General features: G+C 42.5%; 1 protein-coding gene and 1 pseudogene across 5 annotated transcripts in view; one reads left to right on the top strand and one right to left on the bottom strand.

The window, feature by feature from the left end:
* GALM (galactose mutarotase) overlaps nucleotides 1-10,631 on the bottom strand; it is a 54,657-nt gene extending 44,026 nt beyond the window's left edge. The window contains exon 1 of one of the 4 annotated variants that reach the window (XM_027555049.1): nucleotides 10,190-10,631. In XM_027555049.1, the coding sequence (XP_027410850.1) occupies nucleotides 10,190-10,379 (190 nt within the window). In that variant the 5' untranslated portion in view covers nucleotides 10,380-10,631. The remainder of the gene's footprint in view (nucleotides 1-10,189) is intronic. The other 3 variants (XM_027555046.1, XM_027555047.1, XM_027555048.1) reach the window with 3 other exon arrangements.
* An 8,844-nt stretch (nucleotides 10,632-19,475) lies between these two features.
* LOC113901113 lies at nucleotides 19,476-20,299 on the top strand (annotated as a pseudogene). Its single transcript, XR_003513307.1, has one exon. The product of XR_003513307.1 is annotated as a 60S ribosomal protein L7 pseudogene (transcript).
* Nucleotides 20,300-22,985: the final 2,686 nt, after the last annotated feature.

Here is a 22,985-nt window from a genome sequence, read left to right as displayed (position 1 = left end):
TGTGGCATGGCAGCTTTTTGTTGGAGCACACAGGCTTTCTCTAGTTGCGGCACAAGAGCCTCTCCTTGAGGTGCTCGGGTTTAGTTGCCCCGTGGCATGTGGGATCTTAGCTCCCTGACCACGTATGGAACCGGAGTCTCATGCATTGGAAGGTGGATTCTTAACCACTGGACCACCACGTAAGTCCTTATTACTAAGCTTTTAAATAAATCAAAATGACAGAAAGTGGCAGTCCCCCAAAGTCTGAATAGGGCTAAGAAGATTGTTTTTGAAATGCAGAAAATACTATTTTCCATGAAAAAGGGTAGTTTCTAGGTCAAGCCAAGAATGCTGGTTTAATCTAGTCAGTAACTTATGTAGTTTGGCCCCAGGAAAACAGCAGGGAGGGAACACAGCTGCACCCATCAACGGAAAATTGGATTAAAGATTTACTGAGCGTGGCCCCGCCCATCAGAACAAGACCCAGTTTCCTCAGTCAGTCTCTCCCATCAGGAAGCTTCCATAAGCCTCTTATCCTTCTCCATCAGAGGGCTGCTGCTGCTAAGTCACTTCAGTCGTGTCCGACTCTGTGCGACCCCACAGACGGCAGCCCACCAGGCTCCCCCATCAGAGGGCAGACAGACTGAAAACTACAGTCACAGAAAACTAACCAATCTAATGACATGGACCACAGCCTTGTCTAACTCGATGAAACTATAAGCCATGCCACATAGGGTCCCCCAAGATGGATCGGTCATAGTGGAGAGTTCTGACAAAATGTGGTTCACTGGAGAAGGGAATGGCAAACCACTTCAGTATTCTTGCTTTGAGAACCCCATGAACAGTATGAAAAGGCAAAAACATAGAACAGTGAAAGATGAACTCCCCAGATCAGTAGGTGCCCAACATGCTACTGGAGATCAGTGGAGAAATAACTCCAGAAAGAATGAAGACATGGAGCCAAAGCAAAACCAACACCCAGTTGTGGATGTGACTGGTGATGGAAGCAAGGTCCGATGCTGTAAAGAGCAATATTGCATAGGAACCTGGAATGTTAGGTCCATGAATCAAGGCAAATTGGAAGTGGTCAAACACCATCTTCAAACAATACAAGAGAAGACTCTACACATGGACATCACCAGATGGCCAACACCGAAATCAGATTGATTATATTCTTTGCACCCAAAATGGAGAAGCTCTATACAATCAGCAAAAACAAGACCCGGAGCTGACTGTGTTCAGATCATGAACTGCTTATTGCCAAATTCAGACTTAAATTGAAGAAAGTAGGGAAAACCACTAGACCATTCAGGTATGACCTAAATCAAATCCCTTATGATTATACAGTGGAAGTGAGAAATAGATTTAAGGAATTAGATCTGTTAGAGTGCCTGATGAACTATGGACGGAGGTTCGTGACACTGCACAGGAGTAGGGACCAAGATCGTCCCCAAGAAAAAGAAATGCAAAAAAGCAAAATAGCTGTCTGAGGAGGCCTTACAAATAGCTGCAAAAAGAAGAGATGCCAAAAGCAAAGGAGAAAAGCAAAGATATACGCATTTGAAAGCAAAGTTCCAAAGAATACCATGGAGAGATAAGAAAGCCTTCCTCAGTGATCAGTGCAAAGAAATAGGGGGAAACAAAAGAATGGGAAAGACTAGAGATCTCTTCAAGAAAATGAGAGATACCAAGGGAATATTTCATGCAAAGATGGGATCAATAAAGGACAGAATGGTATGAACCTAACAGAAGCAGAAGATATTAAGAAGAGGTGGCAAGAATACACAGAACTGTACAAAAGAGATCTTCATGACCCAGATAATTATGATGATGTGATCACTTACCTAGAGCCAGACATCCTGGAATGTCAAGTCAAGTGGGCCTTAGAAAGCATCACTATGAAAAAAGTTAGTGGAGGTGATGGAATTCCAGTTGAGCTCTTTCAAATCCCAAAAGATGATGCTGGGAAAGTACTGCACTCAGTATGCCAGCAAATTTGGAAAACTCAGCAGTGGCCACAGGACTGGAAAAAGTCAGTTTTAATTCCAATCCCAAAGAAAGGCAATGCCAAAGAATGTTCAAACTACTGCACAATTGCACTCATCTCACATGCTAGCAAAGTAATGCTCAAAATTCTCCAGGCCAGGCTTCAACAATATGTGAACCGTGAACTTCCAGATGTTCAATCTGGTTTTAGAAAAGGCAGAGGAACCAGAGATCAAATTGCCAACATCTGCTGGATCATTGAAAAAGCAAGAGAGTTCCAGAAGAACATCTATTTTGCTTTAGTGACTATGCCAAAGCCTTTGACTGTGTGGATCACAATAAACTGTGATTCTTCAAGAGATGGGAATATCAGACCACCTGACCTGCCTCTTGAGAAACGTGTATACAGGTCAGGAAGCAACAGTTAGAACTGGACATGGAACAACAGACTGGTTCCAAATAGGAAAAGGAGTACATCAAGGCTGTATATTGTCACCCTGCTTATTTAACTTATATGCAGAGAACATCATGAGAAATGCTGGGCTGGATGAAGAACAAGCTGGAATCAAGATTGCTGGGAGAAATATCAATAACCTCAGATATGCAGATGACACCACTCTTATGGCAGAAAGTGAAGAACTAAAAAGCCTGTTGATGAAAGTGAAAGAGGAGAGTGAAAAAGTTGGCTTAAAGCTCAACATTCAGAAAATTAAGATCATGGCATTCGGTCCCATCATTTCATGGCAAATAGATGAAGAAACTGTTGAAACAGTGGCAGACTTTATTTTTCTGGGCTCCAAAATCACTGCAGATGGTGACTGCAGCCATGACATTAAAAGATGCTTACTCCTTGGAAGAAAAGTTATGACCAACCTAGACGGCATATTAAGAGGCAGAGACATTACTTTCCCAACAAAGGTCCATCTAGTCAAGGCTATGGTTTTTCCAGTAATCATGAATTGATGTGAGAGTTAGACTATAAAGAAAGCTGAGCATTGATGAATTGACGCTTTTGAACTGTGGTGTTAGAGAAGACTCTTGAGAGTCCCTTGAACTGCAAGGACATCCAACCAGTCCATCCTAAAGGAAATCAGTCCTGAGTGTTCATTGGAAGGACTGATGTTGAAGCTGAAACTCCAATACTTGGCCACCTGATGCACAGAGCTGACTCATTTGAAAAGACCCTGATGCTGGGAAAGTTTGAGGGCAAGAGGAGAAGGCGACAATAGAGGATGAGATGGTTTGATGCCATTACCAATTCAATGCGCATGAGTTTGAGTAAACTCCAGGAGTTGGTGATGGACAGGGAGGCCTGGCATGCCGCAGTCCATGGGGTTGCAAAGAGTTGGACACAACTGAACGACTGAACTGAACTGATGTATGGTAAAGGGTAGAGAAAACATTTGTCCCTTTTATCTGGGCAAGGGATTGGCCAGAATACATTAATAAACGGGGTACGGTTTTCTGCATTCCTCAAACATCCCAAGGATTCTAGCTATGACATCAACCTCAGACAGCCCAAACCTTAACAAGAGTGCCCTAAAAGTCTCAAATAAAATTGCTCAGGATTCTCAGACAAACCCTCCACACCCTGAATGACTTTCTTTTGGCCTTCTGAGGAAAATCAACACTAGTTTAATTGACAAGCACTTTAAACATCCCAAATCTTTTATATGTTTTACAGTCGCTGCTGGTTGTCCCAAATGAATCTCCATGCCATTTTGTGCAGTGTTAACAAAGTGAAATAGGACGTTCGAGGAGTGTGAGGAAGATATTTGGGGGCAAAGGAAGGAAAGACAATTAAAATTATTAATTGTTCAATACAGTCAGACAAAATCACAGCCAATAGCACATTTAATCATTATCTATTTGTTTCGGGTGAGGAAATAGTTCTAGAGAGGTTAAATAATTTGCCCAAGGTCACAGAGCTATAAGGGACAAAGCAGAGATTTTAAACTAGGGATCCTTAATGCTTCTAAAAGGACACTCTCGTGCATCTGTAATATGAAACTGCAGTCTCTAAACTGGTCCCTTTTCCTCCCACCACCTCTTATAAACTCAGGTTTTCTAAGAGCACTAAGTTGATTTTTTTCCTAATCTTTTCATAATGCCTCTCATGGCAGTAATAGCTGGGTGTTGGTGGCAACTAGGGTGAAGATGAAAGGAAAGAAATCATGTTGATTATCTGGGTAGATTATTTATACCTGTAGCTCATATGCAAATATTCTCACCAAGGTTTTGAAAGAAGTCATAATGACTGCAAGCGGGACACGCAGATGAAAAAACATTAAAAAATATTTTGAAGGGACTTTCCTGGTGGCCCAGTGGTAAAGAATCAGCCTTCTAATCCAGGGGACATAGGTTTGATCCCTGGTCAGGGAACTAAGGTCCCGTATGCCTAGGGGCAACTGAGCCTGCACGGCACAACTAGAAAAGCCTGCACACTACAGCCTAGACCCAGCAAGTCAAAAAAGAAGAAAAAACATTTTCAATACAAAAAATGGCAGAAGAAAAACCTCACAGGAGGCATTACTGATTTTTCTAGCATATAACTAGAAGATCATATTATTTACCTCTTTAGAATTCTACAGAACAAAGATCTCATTTCCTAGGGAGTATGTGAACTGTTCTGACCTCCATTCATGGCCATCATCCACATAGTTTATATAATCTATCTGGGAAATCAGAGAGTTCACATCTAACCTGGCAATTACAAAAGGGCCATGTCTCATGGAATTATCCATGCTTTGCTCTTCCCTGTGGCTCAAAACATTTTGGGGACATAGTAATGTGATGATAAACCCTGACTCGGTCACATCTTATTGCTTTAAATTATTTGCCTCAGTTTGTTTATATAATACTTACTCAGACATTCGAAGACTATACAGTGAAAATCCAGCCTTCTTCCTATCCCTGTACCACAGCTACCCAGAGTTCCTTCTGAAATACAACCTCTGTCGCCAATTTCTTAGCATGGGTTTTAATACCTAGAATTGATCAAAATACTAATATACTGCCATTCACACTATTATGATTGAGACAATTATGCTTCCCATAATGACATATACAAAGTTCAACCCTGAAGATGGCTGAACATATCAGAAAGCCTTCCCATAATAAGAAAAAAAGAGAAGCTAAAGGCAAAGGAGAAAAGGAAAGATATACCCATTTGAATGCAGAGTTCCAAAGAATAGCAAGGAGAGATAAGAAAGCCTTCCTCAGTGATGAATGCAAAGTAATACAGGAAACAAAAAAGAATGGGAAAGACTAGAGATCTCTTCAAGAAGGTTAGAGATACCAAGGGAATATTTCATGCAAAGATGAGCACAATAAAGACAGAAATAGTATGGACCTAACAGAAGCAGAAGATATTAAGAAGAGGTGGCAAGAATACACAGAAGAACTATACAAAAAAGATTTTTATGACCCAGATAACCACGATGGTGTAATCATTCACCAAGAGCCACATATCCTGGAATTTCAAGTCAACTGGGCCTTAGGAAGCATCACTATGAAAAAAGTTAGTGGAGGTGATGGAATTCCAGTTGAGCTATTTCAAATTCTAAAAGATGATGCTGTGAAAGTGCTGCACTCAATATGCCAGCAAATCTGGAAAACTCAGCAGTGGCCACAGGACTGGAAAAGGTCAGTTTTCATTCCAATCCCAAAGAAAGGCAATGCCAAAGAATGCTCAAACTACCGCACAATTGCACTCATCTCACACGCTAGCAAAGTAATGCTCAAAATTCTCCAAGCCAGGCTTCAACAACACATGAACCGTGAACTTGCAGATGTTCAAGCTGGATTGAGAAAAGGCAGAGGAACCAGAGATCAAATTGCCAACATCTGCTGGATCATCGAAAAAGGAAGAGTTCCAGAAAAACATCTACTTTTGCTTTATTGACTACACCAAAGCCTTTGACTGTGTGGATCACCACAAACTGTGGAAAATTCTTAGAGATATGGGAATACCAGACCACCTGACCTGCCCTCTTAGAAATCTGTATGCAGATCAAGAAGCAACAGTTAGAACTGGACATGGAACAACAGAATGGTTCCAAATAGGAAAAGGAGTACGTCAAGGATGTACATTGTCACCCTGCTTATTTAACTTATATGCAGAGTACATCATGCGAAATGCCAGGCTAGATGAAGCACAGGCTGGATGAAGCACAGGCTGGAATCAAGATTACCAGGAGAAATATCAATAATGTCAGATATGCAGATGACACCACCCTTATGGCAGAAAGTGAAGAAGAACTAAAGAGCCTCTTGATGAAAGTGAAAGAGGAGAATGAAAAAGTTGGCTTAAACCTCAAGATTCAGAAAACTAAGATCATGGCATTTGGTCCCATCACTTCATGGAAACAGTGAGAGACTTTTTTTTGTCGGGGGCAGTGGTGGGCGGGGGTGCTCCAAAATCACTGCAGATGGTGACTGCAGCCATGAAATTAAAAGACGCTTGCTCCTTGGAAGAAAAGCTATGACCAAAACAGCATATTAAAAAGCAGAAAAAAAAAAAGCAGAGACATTACTTTTCCAACAAAGGTCCATCTAGTCAAAGCTATGGTTTTTCCAGTAGTCATGTATGGATGTGAGAGTTGGACCATAAAGAAAGCTGAGCGCCGAAGAATTAATGCTTTAGAACTGCAGCATTGGGGAAGACTCTTGAGAGTCCCTTGGACTACAAGGAGATCCAACCAGTCCATCCTAAAGGAGATCAGTCCTGAATATTCATTGGAAGGACTGATGCTGGAACTGAAACTCCAATACTTTGGCCACCTGATGAGAAGACCGACTCACTGGAAAAGACTCTGATGCTGGGAAAGATTGAAGGCGAGAGAAGGGGACGACAGAGGATGAGATGGTTGGATGGCATCACCGACTCAATGGACATGAGTTTGAGTAGGTTCTGGGAGTTGGTGATGGACAGGGAAGCCTGGTGTGCTGCAGTCCCGGGGCCGCAGAGTTGGATACGACTGAGTGACTGAACTGAACTGAACTCTCATAACGACATATATGAAGTTCAACCCTGAAGATGGCTAAACATATCAGAAACCTTCCTGTAATGACATATATGAAGTTCATCCCTGAAGATGGCTGAACATAACAGAATGTCTTACTTGATATTCTAAACACTTCTTTGTCTTTTGAAAATAGCTTGCTTTCCTTTTTAAATAAACCATTAAATTATCTAAATTATAGCATAAGGTTGAAAATGTCTCTCTCAATCCAGCACCTGGAATACTTCACTATTTTTTTTGATGTGCCACACAGCTTGCAGGATCTTAGTTCCCCGACCAGGGATGGAATCTGTGCCCCTTCAAGTGGAACAGAAGCTCGGAGTCCTAACTACTGGACCACCAGGGAATTCTCAGTATCTAGAATATACTTTCGGAGAAGGCAATGGCACCCCACTCCAGTACTCTTGCCTGGAAAATCCCATGGACGGAGGAGCCTGGTAGGCTGCAGTCCATGGGGTTGTGAAGAGTCGGACACAACTGAGAGACTTCACTTTCACTTTTCACTTTCACGCACTGGAGAAGGAAATGGCAACCCACTCCAGTGTTCTTGCCTGGAGAATCCCAGGGATGGGGGATCCTGGTGGGCTGCCGTCTATGGGGTCGCAGAGAGTTGGACACAACTAAAGCAACTTAGCAGCAGCAGCAGCAGCAGCAGAATATACCTTAGATGCTTTAATTCGACCTGGCATTTTGTGGCCCCAGTCATGGATGCCGACAAAAGAATGCCATTTAACTTTCTCAAGATATGTTAATAACATGGGGTGGGGGGCAATACAGTCAATAAAAGCTAGATCACTGTAATCCAAGGGGATCTATTTTTTTTCTCCCTTTTAAGAACATTTGGGGATAATACTTTATTTCACCTCCTGCTGCTGCTGCTGCTAAGTCGCTTCAGTCATGTGCGACTCTGTGCGACCCCATAGATGGCAGCCCACCAGGCTCCCCCATCCTTGGGATTCTCCAGGCAAGAACACTGGAGTGGGTTGCCATTTACTTCTCCAATGCATGAAAGTGAAAAGTCAGAGTGAAGTCACTCTGTCGTGTCCAACTCTTAGTGACTCCATGGACTGCAGCCTACCAGGCTCCTCCGTCCACGGGATTTTCCAGGCAAGAGTACTGGGGTGGATTTCTTTCACCTAGACTCCCACAAAACTCAGACTCACAGAGATAACGTATTCAACATTACTGCACTCACAAAATTCATCTGCCTACAATGCGGGAGACCCAGGTTCGATCCCTGGGTCGGGAAGATCCCCTGGAGAAGGAAATGGGAACCCACTCCAGTATTCTTGCCTGGAAAACGCCATGGACGGAGGAGCTTGGTTGGCTACTGTCCATGGGGTCGCAAAGAGCTGGACACGACTGAGCGACTTCACTATCACTATCACTATCACTATGCCTACTAAGAATCTGGTGCTTCCCAGGTGCCATATCATCATCATGGCACACTTTTCGTATGAACTGTGCAAAGATGCCTTTTGTTTTCAGATCCATGTGACTCTTATATCAGAACTAAAATTAGGAACTTTCCTGGTGGTCCAGTGGCTAAGACACCACGCTCCCAATACAGGGGGCCCAGGTTTGATCCCTGGTCGGGAAATACACCCCACATGACGCAACTAAGAGTTTGCATGCTGCAACAGAGATCGAAGATCCTGAGTGCCACAACTAGGACCCAGTAAAACAAGCAAATAAATACTATTAATTAAAAAAATAATTAAAACTAGTAAGAAATGAGTGTGTGTATCCAATTCTCCTTGGACTCCACGGGCAATTTTGCACCAGTTAAGTAATCTCTGTGATTCTGTTTCCTCTGAGCAAATGGTTATGCTAACAGAGAGATGACTCAGCAAAAGTGAGTCTAAAGCATTCTTTTGCCACTTGTCAACTCTCTTGCCTTCTGACTCTGAAGACAGGAGATAGGAACATCCAGAAACTGAAAGGGATGTAGAGAGTAAGGGGAAAGTGGAGCTGATTATCCCAGTCCCTGTACCTTCCTACCAGAGTCTCCTATAATAGGCTTGCTGAAATTACCAAAGAAATTCTGCTGAATGTTACCTACAGCTTCTCCAAGCCAAGCTGTGGAGGCTCCAAGGTAGTTAAAGACAACCAACCAGAGGGCAAGGAATAGAATCCTCAGGAATATTTAGAAAACATTTTTGTTAAGGAAATGAAGAGCCAATTTCAGTCTGCTAAGGGAAAACCAATTCTGTTTTCTGTTGACCTCCCATCCTGGGCTATGTTGCTAAAGAAGCAAACAGACAGAAAGACACACACCTAAAGGAAAACCTCAAACCTCCTCTCTAACAGATTTTGTCCACACGTTTACCACCGAGCAGAGAATTAATTCTCAAGCAGTTGCCCTTTGCTAACTTTATTTTGATCTCTTTTTCTCTCTAGCTATTCAGTGTGCCAAGAGACAGCAAGCACTATGTACATTTTCCTTTGCCCCAGTGAAATTGCAGTTTTAATTATTTGTTTATGCCATTATTTGACTAAGGTATATCTCCACATCTAAACTGCAGGCTGCATGAGGGCAGGGACCTGTCTCCTGGAATGAGATAACTGAATCAACAATGAGTGAATGCATGAATTAATACACGTTCTTAGCTGTCATGGATTCCTGCAAAATAAAATCCATCCCAGTTATAAGGAGACTCATTTCTTGACAGTAAGTTGGTCTTCCATGTTCTTTCAGTACATAGTTAAAGCAGATAAGCTTCTGCACCCGCTGAGCTTACCTTACTGAGCATTTCTGAAACAACCAGACCTCAAAGAGAATCTGATCAAGCAGAAAGGAAGTAGAAGACGCACGTCTTTGATTTTTTTTCCCCTTCTTCAGAAATGGCAAGAGAAAGAGCTGGGAGCCACACCCCCTCCAGCCTGTAGGTCTCCTCTCCCGCCCTCTGAGATCACGCAGTTCAAAGATCGCTCCAGGGTTGCTGAAGTTTTATCTTTCCCTCAACTGACTTTTTAATTAGGGCAAAGCCTGAATGTATAACCGGAAGCTAAGTTCTACGCAGTTTCTATTCACTTTGTCTTTTCCCAAACACTGGATCACAACACACTGAGTCAGCCGGATCCAAGCGGTCACAAGCTCGGTACTTCCTCTCGGTCCCCGCATCCCTGGCTGCTGGTGTGGGGCAGTGTGCGCGGCGGGCCTGGGGCCCGTCGGCAGCCCGGGGCGGAATTCAACCCACCTTCCAACTCGTCAAAGCCGAGCACCACATCTGAGGCTCTGCCCTGCCTGTCTTTGACCTCCAGGGCTGTGATGGTGCAGCCCCAGGAGATGATGTCCACTCTCAGCTGGTCTGACTGCAGCTGGAACTTCTCCACTGTCCCTGCTCCCAGGGGCAGGTCTCCAAACACGGCTCTGGTCACCGAAACCATGCTAAGCTCAGGGTGTGCAGCTGCTCCAAGTCCTTCGAACTCCCGCCGCTAAACCTGTAGCCGCTGAAATTTACTGGAGAAGGGGCGGGACGCGGCCCACACTCCTCCCCTTTCTTGCCTGGATTTAGGGAGTGACCACTCCTGCAAAAAATATCCTCTGGGACTTCTCTAAATCATTCCTCTGCCTGAGGGAAGGCAAAGTTTCCAGCTAGGCTGGCAACTTCCAGTCAGTTCTTTTCTTTTGGAACCCTGACTGCACTGCATGTTGGGAATGGTAGTTTTTGGAATGTGAAATTGCATTTTGGGGCCTGTAGTCTTTCTAAACCGAAATCCTGAATCTGCAGTGTTCTACCGTTTTTCCGGCACGAGGTTCTCAACAAGCAAAGACATCCGTTAATGGTGGCTGACTTTCAGATAAGACGCTGAAAAATGAAGAGATGAGAATTAGGAATAGTGAAGGGAGGAGATCTTGGGGGGAAATTTTGATTTTTAACTCTTTGACCCAGTGGGAAAGAAGTACAAAGCTAATTTAGAAAAGGGGTAAATAACGGCAGGTTTCTCTGGACACTGACTGAGGATCCATTCTGTTTGTCCCACACAAACAGCTCTGAGGTGTTTCTGCTGGAGCCACTGCGGAGAGGCTCTCCAGACTACCAGCCTGGAGTAGCAGCCTGCACGGGGTCCCATGTAGAGATGAGGACATAGTTTATATAGAGGCAGTCTCTGACTTTCTTTTCCTCAGGGAACTGGGCAAGGACCTTGGGTATATACCCACTCTTATTCCTAAAATCCAAAGTTCCTTTAAAAAGGGATTAAGGATGAATATTTATTAAGGTCCTAATAAATGTCAGATACTGTACTTTGATTGCTTCCCAGGTGACTCAGTGGTAAAGAATCCGCCTGCCAATGAAGGAGAGGCAGGTTCCTTGGGTCAGACAGATGCCTTGGAAAAGGAAATGGCAACCTACTCCAGTATTGTTGCCTGGAAAATTCCATGGACAGAGGAGCCTGGTGGACTACAGTCCATAGGGTCGAAAAAAATCAGACCCAATTGAGTGAGTGAACACGCAGTACTTTTATTATCTCCTTTCCGTAAGCAGAAAAATGTTTTAAGTATATACTGCTTGAAAAGAGACAGAGGTCATGGATAATTGTTAGGCTTTGATGTGCCTCAGAATTATCTATAGAGATTTAAAAAAAAATACATATCCCCAGGCCCATACCTGGAGTTTCTGATTCTGTGAGTCTAGGGTGAAACTCAGGAATCTCCTTTTCTCACAGATTCCTCATGGTATTTTAATGCAGTCTATCTGGAACCAGACCTTGAGAAATATTGCTCCAGGTTTTGATGACTAATCTCAGATGGTTTTGGTTTTTCTTCCCCCACTGATGGCAGAGGACTAGAATAGAGATATGAAAGGCCTTATTAGGATTGTCAGATAAAATACAGGGGCCTGGTATTTCTTTGCTAAATCTGTCCAGACAGTACTGGGCCTAGGAAGGGGAAGGATTCTGGAATCCTAACAACATGTTTTACTTGACTGTCTATATACTCATCTCATCTTTGCTTGATACTGCTTTTGTTTTGGTTTCTAGATACTTCAGAGGGGATCCAGCTAGACAATGTGTGATCAGTTGTTTAATCATGTCCAGCTCTTTGTGGCCCCATGGACTGTAGCTGCCAGGACCTGCCAGGCTCCTCTGTCCATGTGATTCTTCAGGCAAGAATACTGGAGCGGGTTGCCATTTCCTTCTCCCGGGTATCTTCCCAAAACTGGGTCTCCTGCTTGGCAGGCAGATTCTTTACTACTGAGTTCGGAGAAGGCAATGGCAACCCACTCCAGTACTCTTGCCTGGAAAATCCCATGGACGGAGGAGCCTGGTAGGCTGCAGTCCATGGGGTTGCGAAGAGTCGGACACAACTGAGAGACTTCACTTTCACTTTTCACTTTCATGCATTGGAGAAGGAAATGGCAACCCACTCCAGTGTTCTTGCCTGGAGAATCCCATGAACGGGGGAGCCTCGTGGACTGCCATCTATGGGGTCACACAGAGTCGGACACGACTGAAGCGACTTAGCAGCAGCAGCAGCAGCCTAGGAGGCCAGCTAGACTATGGTGAAGGCCAAAATACACCTATGTCTAGGGAATTGGGAGAATTGGGATCACGCTCTGGGAATCAAGTGCTAATAAAACAAAACTGTCTCTCAGTCATGTCTGTGTAGTTTGAAGGAATATTTAACATTCTTGTCACAAAGCCTCAATTCTCATTCATGAATCAAGGGAGTTCTGATAGAAAAGGGAAAAAGAGAACTTGCAACAAGCTTCAGTGAAGCATAACATATAATAACAAAAAGACCCAAACAAGTCAAATTATAGACTGTACTGCACTTACACAATAATGGCTAGGCACTCTTAGTGCTGCTCCATCAGAAATTCTCATAAACTCTGCCACCCTCATCAGCCCACTTAACATTTTTGTCTGATTCATACATAAGCCCTTTTGGCAATGCTGTATTAGCAAGGATGACTTAGAATCTCTTCTGTGAGCAAGAAGACCAAATTTTCTTTTCTCAGCCACCGGTTCTCAATGTTCTGCCAAGCTCATGTTGTCACAGAAATAAACAAATGCATTTGGATGGCCAAAGCCAAGTATCACTGTGGGTGTCTTGTAACTTGGCTTGGTAGAAAATGAAACATACCATGATGCCTCTCTAACAGCCTCAATTTTCCTTTAGGTTTGAACGGTTTAACATAGTGTCCCACTTTGTGCTAAGTCAGCTGTCAGGCACAAATCTTGATTTTTTCTTACCAAAGTGTCTTATTTTCCTAGTCCTACAGTAATACTTTATAGGAATATCTGTGAACTTAAAAAAAGAGGAAGCCATTTAAATCTAAAGAAATATTCTCCATCCCAAATGCTGCTGCTGCTGCTGCTGCTAAGTCACTTCAGTCGTGTCCGACTCTGTGCGACCCCATAGACGGCAGCCCACCAGGCTCCCCCGTCCCTGGAATTCTCCAGGCAAGAACACTGGAGCGGGTTGCCATTTCCTTCTCCAATGCATGAAAGTGAAAAGTGAAAGTGAAGTCGCTCAGTCGTGTCCGACTCTCAGCGACCTCATGGACTGCAGCCTACCAGGCTCCTCCGTCCATGGGATTTTCCAGGCAAGAGTACTGGAGTGGGTTGCCATTGCCTTCTCTGTCCCAAATGTTGGATTGGGTTAAAAACAAAGTAGTAATTTTGAGAGTGAAGCACTGTCAAGTTTTAGGGGATATTTATTTTTACTTGGAGGGTAGAGGCTAAGGGTTTGGTTATGAGACAAAGAGTGTAAGAATTGTGATAGTTATGTCAAAGAGGAGTTACAGAGAATACCTTTTCTTTCCACCAGAGAGTGAGGTATAGGGAGAATAGGTCAAGTATAAGGTCTGTTTTTCTTCACAGATGGAGGTTAGTCCCCAAAGCTGAGTGCTAGGAGGTCAGGAATGAGGAATCTTGGTCTCTGGGCCCCACCTCCTCCTTCTACACAGAAGTGTAGAAGTGGTGGTCTGAAGTGGGCCCATCAGACCCTAAGCCCATGAAGATCAAGGCTCCAAAACCTTAAGCTGTTGACAGGCTGCTACGCAGAGCAAACTCCCCAAAGTCCTGGTGATCCAGTGGTTAAGATTCTGCACTTTCATTCACACAGCCTGGGTTCGATCCCTGGCAAGGAGCCAAGATCCCACAAGTTGGGCAGCATGGCCAATAAGAAAAAAAAAAAATATGATAGTAAACTCTCTGAGATGTAGTAATAAAACCAACTCACAATACCTCACAGTTTGTCAATAAGGAGACCTAAAATAGCTTTTCAGTCAGACTGATACATTACCACCCTCCTATTTCCTTTCTCCTTGCTCAGAATTCCAATAATGTTTATTATCATTTCTTTTCATCAGACACTCAGTATGTACTATCTTCGATCATTCCTTATCTCTCCATGAATACATTTTGTTGTTGTTACTTTTTACTCAACTATTAGCTCCCTGAGTCAATTTTTTGGGACTTCCCTGGTAAATCAGATGGTAAAGCATCTGCCTACATTGCAGGAGACGTGAGTTCGATCCCTGGGTCAGGAAGATTTCCTGGAGAAGGAAATGGCAACCCACTCCAGTATTCTTTCCTGGAAAACTCCATGGACAAAGGAACCTGGTAGGCTACATACAGTCCATGGAGTTGCAAAGAGTCGGACACGACTGAGCAACTTTTTTTTCAATTTTTGACTTATATATATATATTTGTAACCCAAACAACACTATATTTGGTTTCAGATGAAAACTACTTGAATCTGGAAGCCACACATACCTGGGAGAATGGCATCAAGCTCAAGAGAGGTAGGCTTCTTCACAGTTCAATTCCTCTCCATTTCATCAACGATTTTGAAATAGCTGCTGGGGAATGTATTATGGAGACTGGTAAGTTGTTGAGGAAGATAGATTAAACTTTGCTGTATGACATGTTCATTTATCAAATAGTCAATGAATATATACCGGGCACTGTGCTAAGTGCTGATTGTACATTGGTAGGTAAAATATGACCCTTGCTTTCAAGATATTTACAATCTAAAGTCAGGTGATGTTCATCTCTATCCTCCATAAAAACGTAAGTAAAAATCTTCAAAATTCAGTTCATGAATTTAGTCAATGCCAGATGAAACAAAGTCCTGAGACTGGCCTCAGATAGCTGTGATCAGGCCTGCCCAAAGATGATCCACCATAGTGGGAATATTTTAGAATTTCCTGCCTCCAAGCACAATGACAGGCAATTTTAGCTGCTCAATAAATAACTATTGAATGAATACCTGATATACATACATATATGCTATGCTTTGTCACTCAGTCGTGTCTGACTCTTTGCTACCACATGGACTGTAGCCTGCCAGGCTCCTCTGTCCATGGGGATTCTCCAGGCAAGAATACTGGAGTGGGTTGCCATGCCCTCTTCCAGGGGATCTTCCCAACCCAGGGATCCAACCCAGGTCTCACGCATTGCAGGTGCATTCTTTATCATGCTGGTGCCAGAGAACCTGAGTTCATGAGGCACCAGCACTTACTGTCTGGGCAGTTTATTCAGCCACTCTGGGCCTCAGTTTTCTCATCTATAAAATGGGAATATCACATGATTGACCCATCCAATTATTAATCGATCACTAGTAAATAAAGTCAGAGAAGGCAATGGCACCCCACTCCAGTACTCTTGCCTGGAAAATCCCATGGATGGAGGAGCCTGGTAAGCTGCAGTCCATGGGGTCTCTAAGAGTCGGACACGACTGAGCAACTTCGCTTTCACTTTTCACTTTCATGCATTGGAGAAGTAAATGGCAACCCACTCCAGTGTTCTTGCCTGGAGAATCCCAGGGATGGGGGAGCCTGGTGGGCTGCCGTCTATGGGGTCACACAGAGTCAGACACGACTGAAGTGACTTAGCATAGCATAGCATAGTAAATAAAGTGTTAAAAATTTACTGAGCACCACATTAAGCACCCCTATGAGTCAACACTATCATCTCAAACAGAAATTGAGGCTTAGAGAGATAAAGTAACTTGTGCAAGATCATGTGATTATAAGCCAGGAAACCAAGATTTGATCCTGGGCAGCTTGACTACAGAGATAGGGGCATTTGGCCACTTCCTTATATGCTGCTAGTATTATGGTTAACTGATAACATGGATTCCAAAGCACTAACTGAACTCTAAAACATTACATCAATGTAAACTAGTCATCTTCTAATTTTATGGTAATTACAAGTTTTAAAAAATCAGTTTCTGAAAGTAGGTTCAAGATGGCATTGTATTCACTTACTGTAGTTAAAGAAGGGCCCAAGGAGAAGAACTAGTCCTTGGCACCCAAAGACCTTGGAAACAAGACACTCATCACTTCTGGACCCTTTATATATTCATTTTTTATTTGTTATTATGTCTCCTGCCAAGAAAATGAAGCTCCAAGAGAGCAGGAAATCCCAGTACCCAGGACAGATTAGCAGATAACTAAAAAATATTTGCTGAGTGAATGTTTGAGTGCCAGAAAGGATGAGAAACATCTCTTATATCAATACAAAGCTGGTGAAAGTCTCAATTCATATAACCACTCTTGAGGACAACTCATCAATATCTAGTAAAATCAAATTGCATATAACTCATCAATGGTCCATAACCCAACAATTATATTCCTTGTAATATACCATAGATGATCTTTTGCATATAGGCACAAAAATATTTATGGCCGTAGTATGCATAAAAGTGAAAATTTGCTAAAAAAGTGAAAATTTATTTTTGTTGTTTTTTTAAAGATTTTTTTTTTAATGTGGACAATTTATAAAGTCTTTATTGAATTTGTTACAATATTGCTTCTGTTTTATGTTTTGTTTTTTTTGGCCATTCGGTATGTGGGATCTTAGCAGGAATAGAACCTGCACCCACTGCATTGAAAGGCAAAGTCTTAACCACTATACCGCCAGGGAAGCCCCAAAAGAATGAGAATTTGGAAACAACGTAAGGTCTGTCAATTGAAAAAGGAATAAAAATATTGTGGTAGATCCATATTCCATAATGGAATATAGCATAAAAGGAAATGAAGCATAACAGGCTCTGCAGGACCTCAAGCATGTATTTCATAATTATGATACTTAAGGGAGAAAAAGATCAGTGGCAGAAGGATACAGATACATCATTTATTGTTGTTGTTTAGTTGCTAAATCATGTCTGACTCTTTGCAATCCCGTAGATTGTGTAGCCTGCCAGGTTCCTCTATCCATGGGATTTCCCAGGCAAGAACACTCGAGTAGGTTGCCATTTCCTTCTCTAGAGGATCTTTCTGATCCAGGGATTGAACTGGCTTTTACTGCATTGGCAGGTGAATTCATTACCACTGAGCTACCAGGGAAGCCCATATCATTTATGTCAAATGCAAAATTTTATAAAGCACACTAGATATCCCAGCATTCAAGACATTAGTCTAGAGTCATTTAGGTTGGTAAATTGTACAGCTAGGATTTGAATCCAGAGCACTCTATCAAAATGCCCCTGGTAAACACTGATAGTCAGATATGGATTAAACCCTATAGTGCTCTGTAAACTTTGGTGATTGATCTTTACTCGGAAAATCCCATGGACGGAGGAGCCTGTTAGGCTACAGTCCGTGGGGTTGCAAAGAGTTGGACACGACTGAGCAACTTCACTTTCACTTTAGTTTGAGTCAGTGGTGGTGCCAAGGGACTGGCCTGGAGGGTTGGTTGGGTCTTTTCTTCCTCCCATTCTTTGATATGACTAATAGAAGTTTAAGCAAATTATGTAAAGCAGCTTTAAAACAAGTCCCTCATCCATTCCCTCTGATTTAACTATAACACCTATTTATATAAATTCTGGGGCCACAGCTAGCCTGAACACATTATTTTCTTTTATACAGACTAAGTAGCTACTTCTAGGAATCTTTTGTGATAGCAATACTCTCAAAAGTCAGAATGTTTTTTATTTCTGAAAAGTATAAACCAACTCAAGCTTGGCTTAGGCAAAAAAGGGAATTTATTGACTAACAGCGAAAACTCTAAAGATGTTCAGGCATGTTCAGGCATGGCTGGATCTGGACTAAAACTATGTCATTAGGACCTGGTATTTCTCTTCCTCTTGTTTCTGTTTTCCACAATGTTGGCCCTTGTCTCAGCATTCCTTTTCTATCTATGATTTCTAGTATCCCCAGGCTTATATCATCCTGTATTCCAATCTTGCGTGTGTGCAAAGTTGATTCAGTCATGTCTGACTCTTTTCAACCCTATGAGCTGTAGCCCATCTGTCTGTGGGATTCTCCAAGCAAGAATACTGGAGTGGGTTGCCATGCCCTCCTCCAGGGGATCTTCCTGACCCAGGGATCGAACCCGCATCTCTTCCATCTCCTGCATTGGCAGACAGGTTCTTTACCACTAGTGTGACCTGGGAAGCCCACACAACAATCTTAGAATAAAGCAAACTTCACATTCCCAATAATATCAACAAAAGTCCCAGTATTGAATCGCACTCAGTCACGTGCTCTTCTGAACTGATTAACTGGTAGTTGGTAGGTGGAGTCAGGCTCACCCAAGAATATGGACTGTGAGAGTGGGGAGGGGTGATTCCCTAAGGGAAAATCTGGATGTTATTTCCAAAGAGAAAATGGATACTGATCAGGCAAAAACAACATGTCCTCACCAAAAAGAGTAATGTCATTAGGGTATTAGAAATTAGAAATAAAAAATAGCTACATAGGGAGTCCTTGTAGAGAGTTCAAGCATTTAGAATATTTTGACACACCAAAATACGTGTCTCCTATGGAAAACAGTGTGGATATTCCTTAAAAAACTGGAAATAGAACTGCCTTATGATCCAGCAATCCCACTGCTGGGCATACACACTGAGGAAACCAGAAGGGAAAGAGACACGTGTACCCCAATGTTCATTGCAGCACTGTTTATAATAGCCAGGACATGGAAACAACCTAGATGTCCATCACAGATGAATGGATAAGAAAGCTGTGGTACATATACACAATGGAGTATTACTCAGCCATTAAAAAGAATACATTTGAATCAGTTCTAATGAGGTGGATGAAACTGGAGCCTATTATACAGAGTGAAGTAAGCCAGAAAGAAAAACACCAATACAGTATACTAACGCATATATATGGAATTTAGAAAGATGGTAACAAGAACCCTGTGTATGAGACAGCAAAAGAGACACTGATGTATAGAACAGTCTTTTGGACTCTGTGGGAGAGGGAGAGGGTGAGATGATTTGGGAGAATGGCATTGAAATATGTATAATATCATATATGAAACGAGTCGCCAGTCCAGGTTCGATGCATGATACTGGATGCTTGGGGCTGGTGCACTGGGATGACCCAGAGGGATGGTGGGAGGAGGGAGGTGGGTTCAGGATGGGGAACACGTGTGTGCCTGTGGCGGATTCATTTCAATATATGGCAGAACCAATACAATATTGTAAAGTTTAAAAATAAAATAAAATTTAAAAAAAAAAAGGAAAAGTAAAAAAAAAAAAAGAATACATGTCTCTCATGAAGAACTTTCAACATTTTGCTCTTTCCCGGCTGGAACCATGGAGGGTGCAGAAGAGAAGAAAAAGAAGGTTCCTGCTGTGCCAGAAACCCTTAAGAAAAAGCGGAAGAATTTCGCAGAGCTTAAGATCAAGCGACTGAGAAAGAAGTTTGCCCAAAAGATGCTTCGAAAGGCAAGGAGGAAGCTTATCTATGAAAAAGCTAAGCATTACCACAAGGAATACAGGCAGATGTACAGAACTGAAATTCGAATGGCTAGGATGGCACGAAAAGCCGGTAACTTCTATGTACCCGCGGAACCCAAATTGGCGTTTGTCATCAGGATCAGAGGTATCAATGGTGTGAGCCCAAAGTTTCGAAAGGTGCTGCAGCTCCTTCGCCTCCGGCAGATCTTCAACGGCACCTTTGTGAAGCTCAACAAGGCATCAATTAACATGCTGAGAATTGTGGAGCCATACATTGCATGGGGGTACCCAAATCTGAAGTCTGTAAATGAATTGATTTACAAGCGTGGTTACGGCAAAATCAACAAAAAGCGAATTGCCCTGACAACGCATTGATTGCTCAATCTCTTGGGAAATATGGAATCATCTGCATGGAGGATCTGATTCATGAGATCTATACCGTTGGAAAACGTTTCAAAGAAGCAAACAACTTCCTGTGGCCCTTTAAATTGTCTTCTCCACGAGGTGGAATGAAGAAAAAGACCACCCATTTTGTAGAAGGTGGAGATGCTGGCAATAGGGAAGACCAGATCAACAGGCTTATTAGAAGGATGAACTAAGGTATCTACCAGGATTATTATTGTAATCTGGTTAATAAACAATCGAAACAAATTGAAATGTACTGTCTTGGTTGACTTTTATCTTTCCTTTGCAAATCTTGGTGCGAGAAGATTAAGTCAAATCAACAGCCTAGCCTCTTGGATGCAAAACTTACGGTCCAGCCTGTGTCTTGTGAAAAACATTCCTTGGGTTTATTGAAAATTTTCCTGTACAAAAAACAATCCTGATTTTCCATTTTCAGTTGGCCAAACTGGGTCTAATCTAAGAAAGCCTATGTCACAGACTTTTGTGCATGATAAAAAGTTCAGTTTACAGATTAAAAATGTTGCAGAAAAAAAAAAAAAAAAAAGAACTTTCAACATTTTGTCAGTGGTTTCAGTAGCAGGTGTTGCCACATCCTCACATCTATTCTTGTTTCATCTTTGCCTTTTCTCTTGACTAATGTGGTATTGATACAACCCTGCTTGAACCTTTCTCAACATTGTCAATTACTCTGCTGCTATTCAAAGGACAAGAGCTATCAACATTTTAAAGCACCAGGGACTGGTGGAAGACAATTTTCTGGAAGATAATTTTTTCACAGTCCAATGGGGTGCAGTGGAAAATGGTTTACAGATTATTTGAGAGCTTTACATTTATTGTGCTCTTTATTTCTGTTATTATGTTATAATATATAATGAAATAATTATGCAACTCACCATATTGCAGAATCAGTGGGAGCCCTGAGTTTCTTTTCCTGCAACTAGACGGTCCCATCTGGGGGCGATGGGGAACGACTGTAAATACAGACGAAACTTAGCTTGCTACTGACCTCCTGCTGTATGGCCTGGTTCCTAACAGGTTGAGAACCCCTGAACATCCTAGAGAGAATGCTAGCTCAGATTCAGTCTAGCCTGATGGATATTAATCCTTGCCTTGTCAGATAGGGAATTGCTCTCCAAGTTTATCTGAACTCCGTTTCTCATGACATGGAATCTTATGTCAAAACTCACAGGTGTATATAATTCTTGGCATAAAATAGCTTTCAAAAAACATTTTAAGGGATTTCTCTGGTGGTCCCGTGGTTAAGACTCCACCCTCCCACTGCAGGAGGTGCAGGCCTCATTCCTGATGGTGGGGAGGGGACTATGATGCTGTGCGGCACAGCCAAAAAAAAAAAATTTTTTTTTAAGATTATCTTACTCAAAAAAATGTGGAAAATCCACTCTCATGATTTTGCCAGGCTGATTCAGTAAGCTTGGATTCAGTCCCTTTCATATCTTCTCATCACGGGAAACATAGTGTCATTTTCTTAATTCCTATCTGCTATACCACTTGTTCAAGAGGTCCCAACACTATTACAGTTTCTTGCTTTTGGATAGATCATGTTTGGCTCAGCTTAAATAATAAATTTCTGACAAGATGTAACAATAGTGGCTTAAAAGAGATACAAATTGACTTCTTTCCTAAAAACAGTCCTGAGGGAGGTAAGTGAGATTCTAGGATTTTACTTTGTTTGCAAGTTAATGAATTACTGTTTCACAGATGCTGGTTGAAGATACAAGATTCCTAGGTCTGAGACAAAAGATTTAGCTACTTACTGCATTCAAGCAGAATGGGCATTATGTTGGTATTGGTTCCTCATGCCCTTCAAAACCCATGGAGGCAGCATGAAAGGACCAGTGGGTTTGAGAGTCAACTGGAATCTACCACTTTTACAGTGAGGGAGAGCAAGCCTGCTTTTTGTTTGAGAGAAGATAATACCTTATCTCTTGAGCCTGCTCATTGCAAATTCAACTCAGAAAATGGTTGGCTAAAGAGCAGTCAAGTCTTGCACTGCTGGCATACCCAAAAGGGGTGTTCAGGGATGCTCAGGCTCACAATTGCTTGTCTCAACAGGTCATCCAAGGTTAGGATGGCAGTTCTGCTTGATGTGGTCATCTGGGACCTAGGTTCCCTCTAACCTGTTGCTTCATCTGTAGGGTGTGGCCTAACGTCCACTTAGCTAATGAGGTATGCTGCCTTGTCCCCATATAGAGGACTGGGGTAGAGAAGAGGAGATAGGGACTGCTGGAGAAAAGGGAGCCACCTCCCTTTAAGGACACATACTAAATGTTGTATACTTCACTTCCCTTCATCTCCCATTGGCCAGAATGCATTCATATAATCATATCAAACTTTAGGATATGTTGGGAAATGTATAGACTTTATTCTAGATATTCTATTGTGGTGTATGTGGTTTAGTCCCTAAGTTGTATCTGACTCTTCGCGACCCCGTGGACTGTAGCCTGCCAGGCTCCTCTGTCTATGGAATTTCTCAGGCAAGAATACTGGAGTGAACCCAGAGATGGAACCCAGATCTCCTGCTTGGCCAATTCTTTACCACTAAGATACCTGGGAAGTCCTCCCACTGTTTCTTCATAATAATAACCTGAGCCTGTGGCTTGGGTGTGTACTGGTCACAGCCAGAAATCTATGAGTACAAACTACAAGTCCCATACTTTGAAGGCATTGCCCAAAGTGAGAAGACAAAGGAATCATATGACTTTCAGGGGTCTGGAAGAAGATAGAGAATTTACTCTAGATAATGGTGTGTTTGTGATTAAGGTTCTGGAGGCTCCAAGGATAGGATCAGTGTGGCAAGGTCTGAAGTTCTAGCTGGAGAAGTTTATTATGCCCAGAGGTGGGTGGTACAGGTTTGGGAACCATTTTGATGGTGATGTGTTCATTGATTGAGGAAGAGCCCAAACCACACAGAATTTCCCCCC

Source organism: Bos indicus x Bos taurus, chromosome 11, assembly GCF_003369695.1.
Source record: "Bos indicus x Bos taurus breed Angus x Brahman F1 hybrid chromosome 11, Bos_hybrid_MaternalHap_v2.0, whole genome shotgun sequence".
NCBI lineage: Eukaryota > Metazoa > Chordata > Mammalia > Artiodactyla > Bovidae > Bos > Bos indicus x Bos taurus.
The sequence above is the reverse complement of the archived record's forward strand: the minus strand, read 5'-3'. Positions and strand labels throughout refer to the sequence as shown.